Here is a 16,126-nt window from a genome sequence, read left to right as displayed (position 1 = left end):
CCGATCTGATGATGAGACGCTCCGATCTGATGATGAGACGCTCCGATCTGATGATGAGACGCTCCGATCTGATGATGAGACGCTCCGATCTGATGATGAGACGCTCCGATCTGATGATGAGACGCTCCGATCTGATGATGAGACGCTCCGATCTGATGATGAGACGCTCCGATCTGATGATGAGACGCTCCGATCCGATGATGAGACGCTCCGATCTGATGATGAGATGCTCCGATCCGATGATGAGACGCTCCGATCTGATGATGAGACGCTCCGATCCGATGATGAGACGCTCCGATCCGATGATGAGACGCTCCGATCCGATGATGAGACGCTCCGATCTGATGATGAGATGCTCCGATCCGATGATGAGACGCTCCGATCTGATGATGAGACGCTCCGATCCGATGATGAGACGCTCCGATCCGATGATGAGACGCTCCGATCCGATGATGAGACGCTCCGATCTGACGATGAGACGCTCCGATCCGATGATGAGACGCTCCGATGTGATGATGAGACGCTCCGATGTGATGATGAGACGCTCCGATCTGATGATGAGACGCTCCGATCCGATGATGAGACGCTCCGATCCGATGATGAGACGCTCCGATCTGATGATGAGACGCTCCGATCCGATGATGAGACGCTCCGATCCGATGATGAGACGCTCCGATCCGATGATGAGACGCTCCGATCTGATGATGAGACGCTCCGATCCGATGATGAGACGCTCCGATCCGATGATGAGACGCTCCGATCCGATGATGAGACGCTCCGATCTGACGATGAGACGCTCCGATCCGATGATGAGACGCTCCGATGTGATGATGAGACGCTCCGATGTGATGATGAGACGCTCCGATCTGATGATGAGACGCTCCGATCCGATGATGAGACGCTCCGATGTGATGATGAGACGCTCCGATCTGATGATGAGATGCTCCGATCCGATGATGAGACGCTCCGATCCGATGATGAGACGCTCCGATCTGACGATGAGACGCTCCGATCCGATGATGAGACGCTCCGATCCGATGATGAGACGCTCCGATCTGATGATGAGACGCTCCGATCTGATGATGAGACGCTCCGATCCGATGATGAGACGCTCCGATCTGATGATGACACGCTCCGATCCGATGATGAGACGCTCCGATCTGATGATGACACGCTCCGATCTGATGATGAGACGCTCCGATCTGATGATGAGACGCTCCGATCTGATGATGAGACGCTCCGATCTGATGATGAGACGCTCCGATCTGATGATGAGACGCTCCGATCTGATGATGAGACGCTCCGATCCGATGATGAGATGCTCCGATGTGATGATGAGACGCTCCGATCTGATGATGAGACGCTCCGATCTGATGATGAGACGCTCCTATCTGATGATGAGACGCTCCGATCCGATGATGAGACGCTCCGATGTGATGATGAGACGCCCCGATCTGATGATGAGACGCTCCAATCTGATGAGACGCTCCGATCTGATGAGACGCTCCGATCTGATGAGGAGACGCTCCGATCTGATGATGAGACGCTCCGATCTGATGAGGAGACGCTCCGATCTGACGATGAGACGCTCCGATCTGATGATGAGACGCTCCGATCTGATGATGAGACGCTCCGATCTGATGATGAGACGCTCCTATCTGATGATGAGACGCTCCGATCTGATGAGACGCTCCGATCTGATGAGACGCTCCGATCTGATGAGACGCTCCGATCTGATGAGGAGACGCTCCGATCTGATGATGAGACGCTCCGATCTGATGAGGAGACGCTCCGATCTGACGATGAGACGCTCCGATCTGATGATGAGACGCTCCGATCTGATGATGAGACGCTCCGATCTGATGATGAGACGCTCCTATCTGATGATGAGACGCTCCGATCTGATGAGACGCTCCGATCTGATGAGACGCTCCGATCTGATGATGAGACGCTCCGATCTGATGAGGAGACGCTCCGATCTGACGATGAGACGCTCCGATCTGATGATGAGACGCTCCGATCTGATGATGAGACGCTCCGATCCGATGATGAGACACTCCGATCTGATGATGAGACGCTCCGATCTGATGATGAGACGCTCCGATCCGATGATGAGACGCTCCGATCTGATGATGAGACGTCCCGATCTGATGATGAGATGCTCCGATCTGATGATGAGACGCTCCGATCTGATGATGAGACGCTCCGATCTGATGAGGAGACGCTCCGATGTGATGATGAGACACTCCGATCTGATGAGGAGACGCTCCGATCTGATGAGGAGACGCTCCGATGTGATGATGAGACGCTCCGATCTGATGAGGAGACGCTCCGATCTGACGATGAGACGCTCCGATCTGATGATGAGACGCTCCGATCTGATGATGAGATGCTCCGATCTGATGATGAGACGCTCCGATCTGATGATGAGACGCTCCGATCTGATGAGGAGACGCTCCGATCTGACGATGAGATGCTCCGATCTGATGATGAGACGCTCCGATCCGATGAGGAGACGCTCCGATCTGATGATGAGACACTCCGATCTGATGATGAGATGCTCCGATCTGATGATGAGACGCTCCGATCTGATGATGAGACGCTCCGATCTGATGAGGAGACGCTCCGATGTGATGATGAGACGCTCCGATCTGATGATGAGACGCTCCGATCTGATGATGAGACGCTCCGATCCGATGAGGAGACGCTCCGATCTGATGATGAGACGCTCCGATCTGATGATGAGACGCTCCGATCTGATGATGAGACGCTCCGATCTGATGATGAGACGCTCCTATCTGATGATGAGACGCTCCGATCTGATGAGACGCTCCGATCTGATGAGACGCTCCGATCTGATGAGGAGACGCTCCGATCTGATGATGAGACGCTCCGATCTGATGAGGAGACGCTCCGATCTGACGATGAGACGCTCCGATCTGATGATGAGACGCTCCGATCTGATGATGAGACGCTCCGATCCGATGATGAGACACTCCGATCTGATGATGAGACGCTCCGATCTGATGATGAGACGCTCCGATCCGATGATGAGACGCTCCGATCTGATGATGAGACGCTCCGATCTGATGATGAGACGTCCCGATCTGATGATGAGATGCTCCGATCTGATGATGAGACGCTCCGATCTGATGATGAGACGCTCCGATCTGATGAGGAGACGCTCCGATGTGATGATGAGACACTCCGATCTGATGAGGAGACGCTCCGATCTGATGAGGAGACGCTCCGATGTGATGATGAGACGCTCCGATCTGATGAGGAGACGCTCCGATCTGACGATGAGACGCTCCGATCTGATGATGAGACGCTCCGATCTGATGATGAGATGCTCCGATCTGATGATGAGACGCTCCGATCTGATGATGAGATGCTCCGATCTGATGATGAGACGCTCCGATCCGATGATGAGACGCTCCGATCTGATGATGAGACGCTCCGATCTGACGATGAGATGCTCCGATCTGATGATGAGACACTCCGATCTGATGATGAGACGCTCCGATCTGATGATGAGACGCTCCGATCTGATGAGGAGATGCTCCGATGTGATGATGAGACGCTCCGATCTGATGATGAGACGCTCCGATCTGATGATGAGACGCTCCGATCTGATGATGAGACGCTCCGATCTGATGATGAGACGCTCCGATCCGATGATGAGATGCTCCGATGTGATGATGAGACGCTCCGATCTGATGATGAGACGCTCCGATCTGATGATGAGACGCTCCTATCTGATGATGAGACGCTCCGATCTGATGAGACGCTCCGATCTGATGAGACGCTCCGATCTGATGAGGAGACGCTCCGATCTGATGATGAGACGCTCCGATCTGATGAGGAGACGCTCCGATCTGACGATGAGACGCTCCGATCTGATGATGAGACGCTCCGATCTGATGATGAGACGCTCCGATCCGATGATGAGACACTCCGATCTGATGATGAGACGCTCCGATCTGATGATGAGACGCTCCGATCCGATGATGAGACGCTCCGATCTGATGATGAGACGTCCCGATCTGATGATGAGATGCTCCGATCTGATGATGAGACGCTCCGATCTGATGATGAGACGCTCCGATCTGATGAGGAGACGCTCCGATGTGATGATGAGACACTCCGATCTGATGAGGAGACGCTCCGATCTGATGAGGAGACGCTCCGATGTGATGATCAGACGCTCCGATCTGATGAGGAGACGCTCCGATCTGACGATGAGACGCTCCGATCTGATGATGAGACGCTCCGATCTGATGATGAGATGCTCCGATCTGATGATGAGACGCTCCGATCTGATGATGAGACGCTCCGATCTGATGAGGAGACGCTCCGATCTGACGATGAGATGCTCCGATCTGATGATGAGACGCTCCGATCCGATGAGGAGACGCTCCGATCTGATGATGAGACGCTCCGATCTGATGATGAGATGCTCCGATCTGATGATGAGACGCTCCGATCTGATGATGAGACGCTCCGATCTGATGAGGAGACGCTCCGATGTGATGATGAGACGCTCCGATCTGATGAGGAGACGCTCCGATCTGATGATGAGACGCTCCGATCTGATGATGAGACGCTCCGATCTGATGATGAGACGCTCCGATCTGATGATGAGACGCTCCGATCCGATGATGAGATGCTCCGATCTGATGATGAGATGCTCCGATCTGATGATGAGACGCTCCGATCTGATGATGAGACGCTCCGATCTGATGATGAGACGCTCCGATCTGATGATGAGACGCTCCGATCTGATGATGAGACGCTCCGATCTGATGAGACGCTCCGATCTGATGAGACGCTCCGATCTGATGAGGAGACGCTCCGATCTGATGATGAGACGCTCCGATCTGATGAGGAGACGCTCCGATCTGACGATGAGACGCTCCGATCTGATGATGAGACGCTCCGATCTGATGATGAGATGCTCCGATCCGATGATGAGACACTCCGATCTGATGATGAGACGCTCCGATCTGATGATGAGACGCTCCGATCCGATGATGAGACGCTCCGATCTGATGATGAGACGCCCCGATCTGATGATGAGACGCTCTGATCTGATGATGAGACGCTCCGATCTGATGATGAGACGCTCCGATCTGATGAGGAGACGCTCCGATGTGATGATGAGACACTCCGATCTGATGAGGAGACGCTCCGATCTGATGAGGAGACGCTCCGATGTGATGATGAGACGCTCCGATCTGATGAGGAGACGCTCCGATCTGACGATGAGACGCTCCGATCTGATGATGAGACGCTCCGATCTGATGATGAGACGCTCCGATCTGATGATGAGACGCTCCGATCTGATGAGGAGACGCTCCGATCTGACGATGAGATGCTCCGATCTGATGATGAGACGCTCCGATCTGATGATGAGACGCCCCGATCTGATGATGAGACACTCCGATCCGATGATGAGACGCCCCGATCTGATGATGAGACGCTCCGATCTGATGAGGAGACGCTCCGATGTGATGATGAGACGCTCCGATCCGATGATGAGACGCTCCTATCTGATGATGAGACGCTCCGATCTGATGAGACGCTCCGATCTGATGAGACGCTCCGATCTGATGAGGAGACGCTCCGATCTGATGATGAGACGCTCCGATCTGATGAGGAGACGCTCCGATCTGACGATGAGACGCTCCGATCTGATGATGAGACGCTCCGATCTGATGATGAGACGCTCCGATCCGATGATGAGACACTCCGATCTGATGATGAGACGCTCCGATCTGATGATGAGACGCTCCGATCCGATGATGAGACGCTCCGATCTGATGATGAGACGTCCCGATCTGATGATGAGATGCTCCGATCTGATGATGAGACGCTCCGATCTGATGATGAGACGCTCCGATCTGATGAGGAGACGCTCCGATGTGATGATGAGACACTCCGATCTGATGAGGAGACGCTCCGATCTGATGAGGAGACGCTCCGATGTGATGATCAGACGCTCCGATCTGATGAGGAGACGCTCCGATCTGACGATGAGACGCTCCGATCTGATGATGAGACGCTCCGATCTGATGATGAGATGCTCCGATCTGATGATGAGACGCTCCGATCTGATGATGAGACGCTCCGATCTGATGAGGAGACGCTCCGATCTGACGATGAGATGCTCCGATCTGATGATGAGACGCTCCGATCCGATGAGGAGACGCTCCGATCTGATGATGAGACGCTCCGATCTGATGATGAGATGCTCCGATCTGATGATGAGACGCTCCGATCTGATGATGAGACGCTCCGATCTGATGAGGAGACGCTCCGATGTGATGATGAGACGCTCCGATCTGATGAGGAGACGCTCCGATCTGATGATGAGACGCTCCGATCTGATGATGAGACGCTCCGATCTGATGATGAGACGCTCCGATCTGATGATGAGACGCTCCGATCCGATGATGAGATGCTCCGATGTGATGATGAGACGCTCCGATCTGATGATGAGACGCTCCGATCTGATGATGAGACGCTCCGATCTGATGATGAGACGCTCCGATCTGATGATGAGACGCTCCGATCTGATGATGAGACGCTCCGATCTGATGATGAGACGCTCCGATCTGATGAGACGCTCCGATCTGATGAGACGCTCCGATCTGATGAGGAGACGCTCCGATCTGATGATGAGACGCTCCGATCTGATGAGGAGACGCTCCGATCTGACGATGAGACGCTCCGATCTGATGATGAGACGCTCCGATCTGATGATGAGATGCTCCGATCCGATGATGAGACACTCCGATCTGATGATGAGACGCTCCGATCTGATGATGAGACGCTCCGATCCGATGATGAGACGCTCCGATCTGATGATGAGACGCCCCGATCTGATGATGAGACGCTCTGATCTGATGATGAGACGCTCCGATCTGATGATGAGACGCTCCGATCTGATGAGGAGACGCTCCGATGTGATGATGAGACACTCCGATCTGATGAGGAGACGCTCCGATCTGATGAGGAGACGCTCCGATGTGATGATGAGACGCTCCGATCTGATGAGGAGACGCTCCGATCTGACGATGAGACGCTCCGATCTGATGATGAGACGCTCCGATCTGATGATGAGACGCTCCGATCTGATGATGAGACGCTCCGATCTGATGAGGAGACGCTCCGATCTGACGATGAGATGCTCCGATCTGATGATGAGACGCTCCGATCTGATGATGAGACGCCCCGATCTGATGATGAGACACTCCGATCCGATGATGAGACGCCCCGATCTGATGATGAGACGCTCCGATCTGATGAGGAGACGCTCCGATGTGATGATGAGACGCTCCGATCCGATGATGAGACGCTCCGATCTGATGATGAGACGCTCCGATCTGATGATGAGACGCTCCGATCTGATGATGAGACGCTCCGATCCGATGATGAGACGCTCCGATCCGATGATGAGACGCTCCGATCCGATGATGAGACGCTCCGATGTGATGATGAGACGCTCCGATCTGATGATGAGACGCTCCGATCTGATGATGAGACGCTCCGATCTGATGATGAGACGCTCCGATGTGATGATGAGACGCTCCGATCTGATGAGGAGACGCTCCGATGTGATGATGAGACACTCCGATCTGATGAGGAGACGCTCCGATCTGATGAGGAGACGCTCCGATGTGATGATGAGACGCTCCGATCTGACGATGAGACGCTCCGATCTGATGATGAGACGCTCCGATCTGATGATGAGACGCTCCGATCTGATGATGAGACGCTCCGATCTGATGAGGAGACGCTCCGATCTGACGATGAGACGCTCCGATCTGATGATGAGACGCTCCGATCTGATGAGGAGACGCTCCGATGTGATGATGAGACACTCCGATCTGATGAGGAGACGCTCCGATCTGATGAGGAGACGCTCCGATGTGATGATGAGACGCTCCGATCTGATGAGGAGACGCTCCGATCTGACGATGAGACGCTCCGATCTGATGATGAGACGCTCCGATCTGATGATGAGACGCTCCGATCTGATGATGAGACGCTCCGATCTGATGAGGAGACGCTCCGATCTGACGATGAGATGCTCCGATCTGATGATGAGACGCTCCGATCTGATGAGGAGACGCTCCGATGTGATGATGAGACGCTCCGATCTGATGATGAGACGCTCCGATCTGATGATGAGACGCTCCGATCCGATGATGAGACACTCCGATCTGATGATGAGACGCTCCGATCTGATGATGAGACGCTCCGATCCGATGATGAGACACTCCGATCTGATGAGGAGACGCTCCGATGTGATGATGAGACGCTCCGATCCGATGATGAGACGCTCCGATCTGATGATGAGACGCTCCGATCTGATGAGGAGACGCTCCGATGTGATGATGAGACGCTCCGATCCGATGAGGAGACGCTCCGATCTGATGATGAGACGCTCCGATCTGATGATGAGATGCTCCGATCTGATGATGAGACGCTCCGATCTGATGATGAGACGCTCCGATCTGATGAGGAGACGCTCCGATGTGATGATGAGACGCTCCGATCTGATGAGGAGACGCTCCGATCTGACGATGAGACGCTCCGATCTGATGATGAGACGCTCCGATCCGATGATGAGACGCTCCGATCTGATGATGAGACGCTCCGATCTGTTGATGAGACGCTCCGATCTGGTGATGAGACACTCCGATCTGATGATGAGACGCTCCGATCTGATGATGAGACGCTCCGATCTGATGATGAGACGCTCCGATCCGATGATGAGACGCTCCGATCTGATGATGAGACGCTCCGATGTGATGATGAGACACTCCGATCTGATGATGAGACGCCCCGATCTGATGATGAGACGCTCCGATCCGATGATGAGACACTCCGATCTGATGATGAGACGCTCCGATCTGATGATGAGACGCTCCGATCTGATGATGAGACGCTCCGATCTGATGATGAGACGCTCCGATCTGATGATGAGACGCTCCGATCTGATGATGAGACGCTCCGATCTGATGATGAGACGCTCCGATCTGATGATGAGACGCTCCGATCCGATGATGAGACGCTCCGATCCGATGATGAGACGCTCCGATACGATGATGAGACGCTCCGATGTGATGATGAGACGCTCCGATCTGATGATGAGACGCTCCGATCTGATGATGAGACGCTCCGATCTGATGATGAGACGCTCCGATGTGATGATGAGACGCTCCGATCCGATGATGAGACGCTCCGATCCGATGATGAGACGCTCCGATCCGATGATGAGACGCTCCGATGTGATGATGAGACGCTCCGATGTGATGATGAGACGCTCCGATCTGATGATGAGACGCTCCGATCTGATGATGAGACGCTCCGATCTGATGATGAGACGCTCCGATCTGATGATGAGACGCTCCGATCTGATGATGAGATGCTCCGATCTGATGATGAGACGCTCCGATCTGATGATGAGACGCTCCGATCTGATGATGAGACACTCCAATGTAATGATGAGACGCTCCGATCTGATGATGAGATGCTCCGATCTGATGATGAGATGCTCCGATCTGATGATGAGATGCTCCGATCTGATGATGAGACGCTCCGATCCGATGATGAGACGCTCCGATCTGATGATGAGACGCTCCGATCTGATGATGAGACGCTCCGATCTGATGATGAGACGCTCCGATCCGATGATGAGACGCTCCGATCTGATGATGAGACGCTCCGATCTGATGATGAGACGCTCCGATCTGATGATGAGACCTGAATTATGCAGCAGAAACATCCGCGACATAAAGTCTGAGACAGGAAAAGTGAAAATATCCACCAGCTACATCCAAGATATCACAAAGAAAACTGAATTATTAAACAATCAAGAAATGTATCAGCAAAGAAGAAAGAAACGAGCGAGAAGAAAAGCATCCGACAGCCCCAAACAAAGGAATCTCACATAATAGATGGATGGTTGGATGGATGGATGGATGGATGGATGGATAGATGGATAGATGGATGGATGGACATGAATGGACGGATAGATGGATGGATGGGTGGATGGATAGATGGATGAATGGACGGATAGATGGATGGATGGGTGGATGGATAGATGGATGGATGGATGGATAGATGGATGGACAGATGAATGGACAGATAGATGGATGGATGGATGGATGGATAGATGGATGGACAGATGAATGGACGGATAGATGGATGGATGGGTGGATGGATAGATGGATGGATGGATGGATAGATGGATGGACAGATGAATGGACAGATAGATGGATGGATGGATAGATGGATGGATAGATGGATGGATGGACAGATGGATGGATAGATGGATGGATGGACAGATGAATGGACGGATAGATGGATGGATAAATGGATGGATGGACAGATGAATGGACGGATAGATGGATGGATGGATGGATAGATGGATGGATAGATGGATGGGTGGATGGATAGATGGATGGGTGGATGGATAGATGGATGGGTGGATGGATAGATGGATGGATAGATGGATGGGTGGATGGATAGATGGATGGGTGGATGGGTGGGTAGATGGATGGATGGATGGATGGATAGATGGATGGATGGGTGGGTATATGGATGGATGGATGGATGGATGGACGGATAGATGGATGGATGGATGGATGGATGGGTGGGTAGTTGGATGGACGGATAGATGGATGGATGGATGGGTGGGTGGGTAAATGGATGGATGGATGGGTGGGTAGTTAGATGGACGGATAGATGGATGGATGGATGGATGGATGGGTGGGTAGTTGGATGGACGGATAGATGGATGGATGGGTGGGTGGGTAAATGGATGGATGGATGGGTGGGTAGTTGGATAGATGGATAGATGGATGGATGGGTGGGTAAATGGATGGATGGATGGGTGGGTAGTTGGATAGATGGATAGATGGATGGATGGGTGGGTAAATGGATGGATGATGGGTGGGTAGTTGGATGGACGGATAGATGGATGGATGGATGGATGGACTATCCAAATCTCCATTATTATTCTGTGCAGAAACTTAATGAATTTGTATCAGTGATTATCAGAGGTCGCAGCAGAGATCAGGGACGCTGAGTCTTTGATTAATAATGCTGACCATGGTGGAGAGCGACAACCAGGAGCTGCCGTGGACTGGTACCTGGTGCCTATCATCAGACAAGTCCATCCTCACCATCAGAGGTTCCGATGGGTAGGCACTCAGTCACACTCCTCTCGGGGTGAGCCGGGTTCTGGGGACTGTGGGTCTATGTCTCTCTCTTCTCAGGACAATTAATGGAGGAGGATGCGGCTGTCTCCACTACTAGGCCGATTATTGAGCAGCTCAGATTGAGGGTATAGGACGTATACAACCGATTCAGACACATGAATATATATCTCAGCACAGTCACTGCCAACTCCACAATAACTAAAGAAACTACCAGCTACCCCAAGCAATCGCTTTACAGTCTGATTGGACAGCCCTGAGAGATAGCCCATGGCTTTGGGGATGTTGTTTATAGAGAAAGAGGAACGAAGATATTACATTTTATATATTTAATTCAAAAATAGGCAGTGTCTTTAAAAATATATAATATGATGGTACAAAGGATAACAAAACTGTACAGCGTATACAATTACATAAAATAAAAAGGATAATAAAGAAAATTGATCAGCATGACACATAATCATGGTGGGCAACCTATGGCACACCTGTGTAATCATGTTGGTAAGCCTAGGGCACACCTGTGTAATAATCATGCTGTCTAATCAGCATCTTGATATGTCACACCGGTAAGGTGGATGGATTATCTCCGCAGGGGAGAAGCGCTCACTAACACAGACTTAAGGCTGCTTTACACGCAGCGACATCGCTAGCGAGCGCACCCGCCTCTGTTGGTTGTGCGTCACGGGCAAATCACTACCCGTGGCGCACAACATCGCTAACACCCGTCACACTACTTACCTGCCTAGCGACGTCGCTCTGGCCAGTGAACCGCCTCCTTTCTAAGGGGGCGGTTCGTGCGGCGTCACAGCGGCCGCCCAATAGAAGCGGAGGGGCGGAGATGAGCGGCTGTAACATCCCGCCCACTTTCTTCCTTCCGCATTGCCGGCGGCCTCAGGTAAGGAGATGTTTGTCGCTCCTGCGGTGTCACACACAGAGATGTGCGCTGCCGCAGGAACGAAGAACAACATGGTACACGCTGGAGCAACGATATTTGAGATTAGAACGATGCGTCAACGATCAACAATTAGGTGAGTATTTTTGTTCGTTAACGGTCGTTCCTGAGTTTCACACGCAACGACGTCGCTAATGAGGCCGGATGTGCATCACAGAATCTGTGACCCCAGAGACATCTCGTTAGCGATGTCGTTTCATGTAAACCCCCCTGTAGACACATTTGTGAACAATATTTGAGAGAAAAGGGCCTTCTGTACATAGAAACGGTCTTAGATCTTAGAGTTCAGCTCATGAAAAATGGGAGAAAAGCATCTGCCTTGTGTTGATATTTGTGTTCAGTATACGATTGTGAGCCCCGATGGGGACAGCGATGATATCTGTAAAATGCTGTGAATCCTTGACGCTGTATAGTACGGATAAAGGATGAGACATTTCTCTTCTTACCCTTTCTCTGGTCTCGTTGGACAGGAACTTTGCGCACTCGGTGTAATTGGCCCATGTGCGGTTATTTCCCAGCACCAGCTCCCAGCTGCCGTTCATGTCACACCGGCGATAAGCGTGGCCTGCAGGGACGAGATAATACACGTTGCTGTCTTCTGTCACTGACACATTGCAGCAGATGCTCTACATTTCCTATACACAGCGCTGGTCAGTTGTGGCTCCACAGATCATCAGAAAACACCAAACACCATCACGGTGACTTCCCTCCATCCTGCGACGTGGCCCCTCTCCCCGGTGTGCCACTATACAGAGAAGATGATCTCTGGTGTCTGTACTATGGGCATTACTATTAGGTAGTAACACGTGGCATTACTGTGAGGCTTGTAATATGAATCACTATGAGATGGACACTGCGGGCACTACAATGTATGGAGCACTCGCAGCACTATGCTGAGGAGGCATATATGTAACACTACGGGCACTACAATGTATGGAGCACTCGCAGCACTATGGTGAGGAGGCATATATGTAACACTACGGGCACTACAGTGTATAGAGCACTCGCAGCACTATGGTGAGGAGGCATTACATGTAACACTGCGGGCACTACAATGTATAGAGCACTCGCAGCACTATGGTGAGGAGGCATTACATGTAACACTGCGGGCACTACAGTGTATAGAGCACTCGCAGCACTATGCTGAGGAGGCATATATGTAACACTACGGGCACTACAGTGTATAGAGCACTCGCAGCACTATGGCGAGGAGACATTACATGTAACACTGCGGGCACTACAGTGTATAGAGCACTCGCAGCACTATGGTGAGGAGGCATTACATGTAATACTGCGGGCACTACAGTGTATAGAGCACTCGCAGCACTATGGTGAGGAGGCATTACATGTAACACTGCGGGCACTACAGTGTATAGAGCACTCGCAGCACTATGGTGAGGAGGCATTACATGTAACACTATGGGCACTACAGTGTATAGAGCACTCGCAGCACTATGGTGAGGAGGCATTATATGTAACACTATGGGCACTACAGTGTATAGAGCACTCGCAGCACTATGCTGAGGAGGCATTACATGTAACACTACGGGCACTACAGTGTATAGAGCACTCGCAGCACTATGCTGAGGAGGCATATATGTAACACTACGGGCACTACAGTGTATAGAGCACTCGCAGCACTATGCTGAGGAGGCATTACATGTAACATTATGGGCACTACAATGTATAGAGCACTCGCAGCACTATGGTGAGGAGGCATTACATGTAACACTGCGGGCACTACAATGTATGGAGCACTCGCAGCACTATGGTGAGGAGACATATATGTAACACTACGGGCACTACAGTGTATAGAGCACTCGCAGCACTATGGTGAGGAGGCATTACATGTAACACTGCGGGCACTACAGTGTATAGAGCACTCGCAGCACTATGGTGAGGAGGCATTACATGTAACACTGCGGGCACTACAATGTATGGAGCACTCGCAGCACTATGGTGAGGAGGCATATATGTAACACTACGGGCACTACAGTGTATAGAGCACTCGCAGCACTATGGTGAGGAGGCATTACATGTAACACTGCGGGCACTACAGTGTATAGAGCACTCGCAGCACTATGGTGAGGAGGCATTACATGTAACACTGCGGGCACTACAGTGTATAGAGCACTCGCAGCACTATGGTGAGGAGGCATATATGTAACACTATGGGCACTACAATGTATGGAGCACTCACAGCACTATGGTGAGGAGGCATATATGTAACACTATGGGCACTACAATGTATGGAGCACTCGCAGCACTATGGTGAGGAGGCATTACATGTAACACTGCGGGCACTACAGTGTATAGAGCACTCGCAGCACTATGGTGAGGAGGCATATATGTAACACTATGGGCACTACAGTGTATAGAACACTCGCAGCACTATGGTGAGGAGACATTACATGTAACACTGCGGGCACTACAGTGTATAGAGCACTCGCAGCACTATGGTGAGGAGACATTACATGTAACACTACGGGCACTACAATGTATGGAGCACTTGCAGCACTATGGTGAGGAGGCATATATGTAACACTATGGGCACTACAGTGTATAGAGCACTCGCAGCACTATGGTGAGGAGGCATTACATGTAACACTGCGGGCACTACAGTGTATAAAGCACTCGCAGCACTATGGTGAGGAGGCATTACATGTAACACTACGGGCACTACAGTGTATAGAGCACTCGCAGCACTATGGCGAGGAGACATTACATGTAACACTGCGGGCACTACAGTGTATAGAGCACTCGCAGCACTATGCTGAGGAGGCATATATGTAACACTATGGGCACTACAGTGTATAGAGCACTCGCAGCACTATGCTGAGGAGGCATTACATGTAACACTACGGGCACTACAGTGTATAGAGCACTCGCAGCACTATGGTGAAGAGGCATTACATGTAACACTGCGGGCACTACAGTGTATAGAGCACTCGCAGCACTATGGCGAGGAGACATTACATGTAACACTACGGGCACTACAGTGTATAGAGCACTCGCAGCACTATGGTGAAGAGGCATTACATGTAACACTGTGGGCACTACAGTGTATAGAGCACTCGCAGCACTATGGCGAGGAGACATTACATGTAACACTACGGGCACTACAGTGTATAGAGCACTCGCAGCACTATGGTGAGGAGGCATATATGTAACACTATGGGCACTACAGTGTATAGAGCACTCGCAGCACTATGGTGAGGAGGCATTACATGTAACACTATGGGCACTACAGTGTATAGAGCACTCGCAGCACTATGCTGAGGAGGCATTACATGTAACACTGCGGGCATTACAATGTATAGAGCACTCGCAGCACTATGGTGAGGAGGCATTACATGTAACACTGCGGGCACTACAGTGTATAGAGCACTCGCAGCACTATGGTGAGGAGGCATTACATGTAACACTGCGGGCACTACAGTGTATAGAGCACTCGCAGCACTATGGTAAGGAGGCATTACATGTAACACTGCGGGTACTACAGTGTATAGAGCACTCGCAGCACTATGGTGAGGAGGCATTACATGTAACACTACGGGCACTACAGTGTATAGAGCACTCGCAGCACTATGGTGAGGAGGTATTACATGTAACACTGCGGGCACTACAATGTATAGAGCACTCGCAGCACTATGGTGAGGAGGCATTACATGTAACACTACGGGCACTACAGTGAATAGAGCACTCGCAGCACTATGGCGAGGAGGCATTACATGTAACACTGCGGGCACTACAGTGTATAGAGCACTCGCAGCACTATGGTGAGGAGGCATTACATGTAACACTACGGGCACTACAGTGTATAGAGCACTCGCAGCACTATGGTGAGGAGGCATTACATGTAACACTGCGGGCACTACAATGTATAGAGCACTCGCAGCACTATGGCGAGGAGGCATTACATGTAACACTGCGGGCACTACAG

The 16,126-nt window shown here is 51.4% G+C and overlaps 1 protein-coding gene across 1 annotated transcript in view; it reads right to left on the bottom strand.

The window, feature by feature from the left end:
- PTH1R (parathyroid hormone 1 receptor) overlaps positions 1-16,126 on the bottom strand; it is a 341,607-nt gene that overhangs the window by 80,595 nt on the left and 244,886 nt on the right. The window contains exon 4 of the mRNA XM_075315851.1: positions 12,630-12,748. Within this exon, the coding sequence (XP_075171966.1) occupies positions 12,630-12,748 (119 nt within the window). The remainder of the gene's footprint in view (positions 1-12,629; positions 12,749-16,126) is intronic.

The sequence above is a fragment of the Anomaloglossus baeobatrachus genome, chromosome 6 (assembly GCF_048569485.1).
Source record: "Anomaloglossus baeobatrachus isolate aAnoBae1 chromosome 6, aAnoBae1.hap1, whole genome shotgun sequence".
Lineage (NCBI taxonomy): Eukaryota > Metazoa > Chordata > Amphibia > Anura > Aromobatidae > Anomaloglossus > Anomaloglossus baeobatrachus.
Note: the sequence above shows the minus strand (reverse complement) of the source record. Positions and strands in the feature narration are given on the sequence as shown.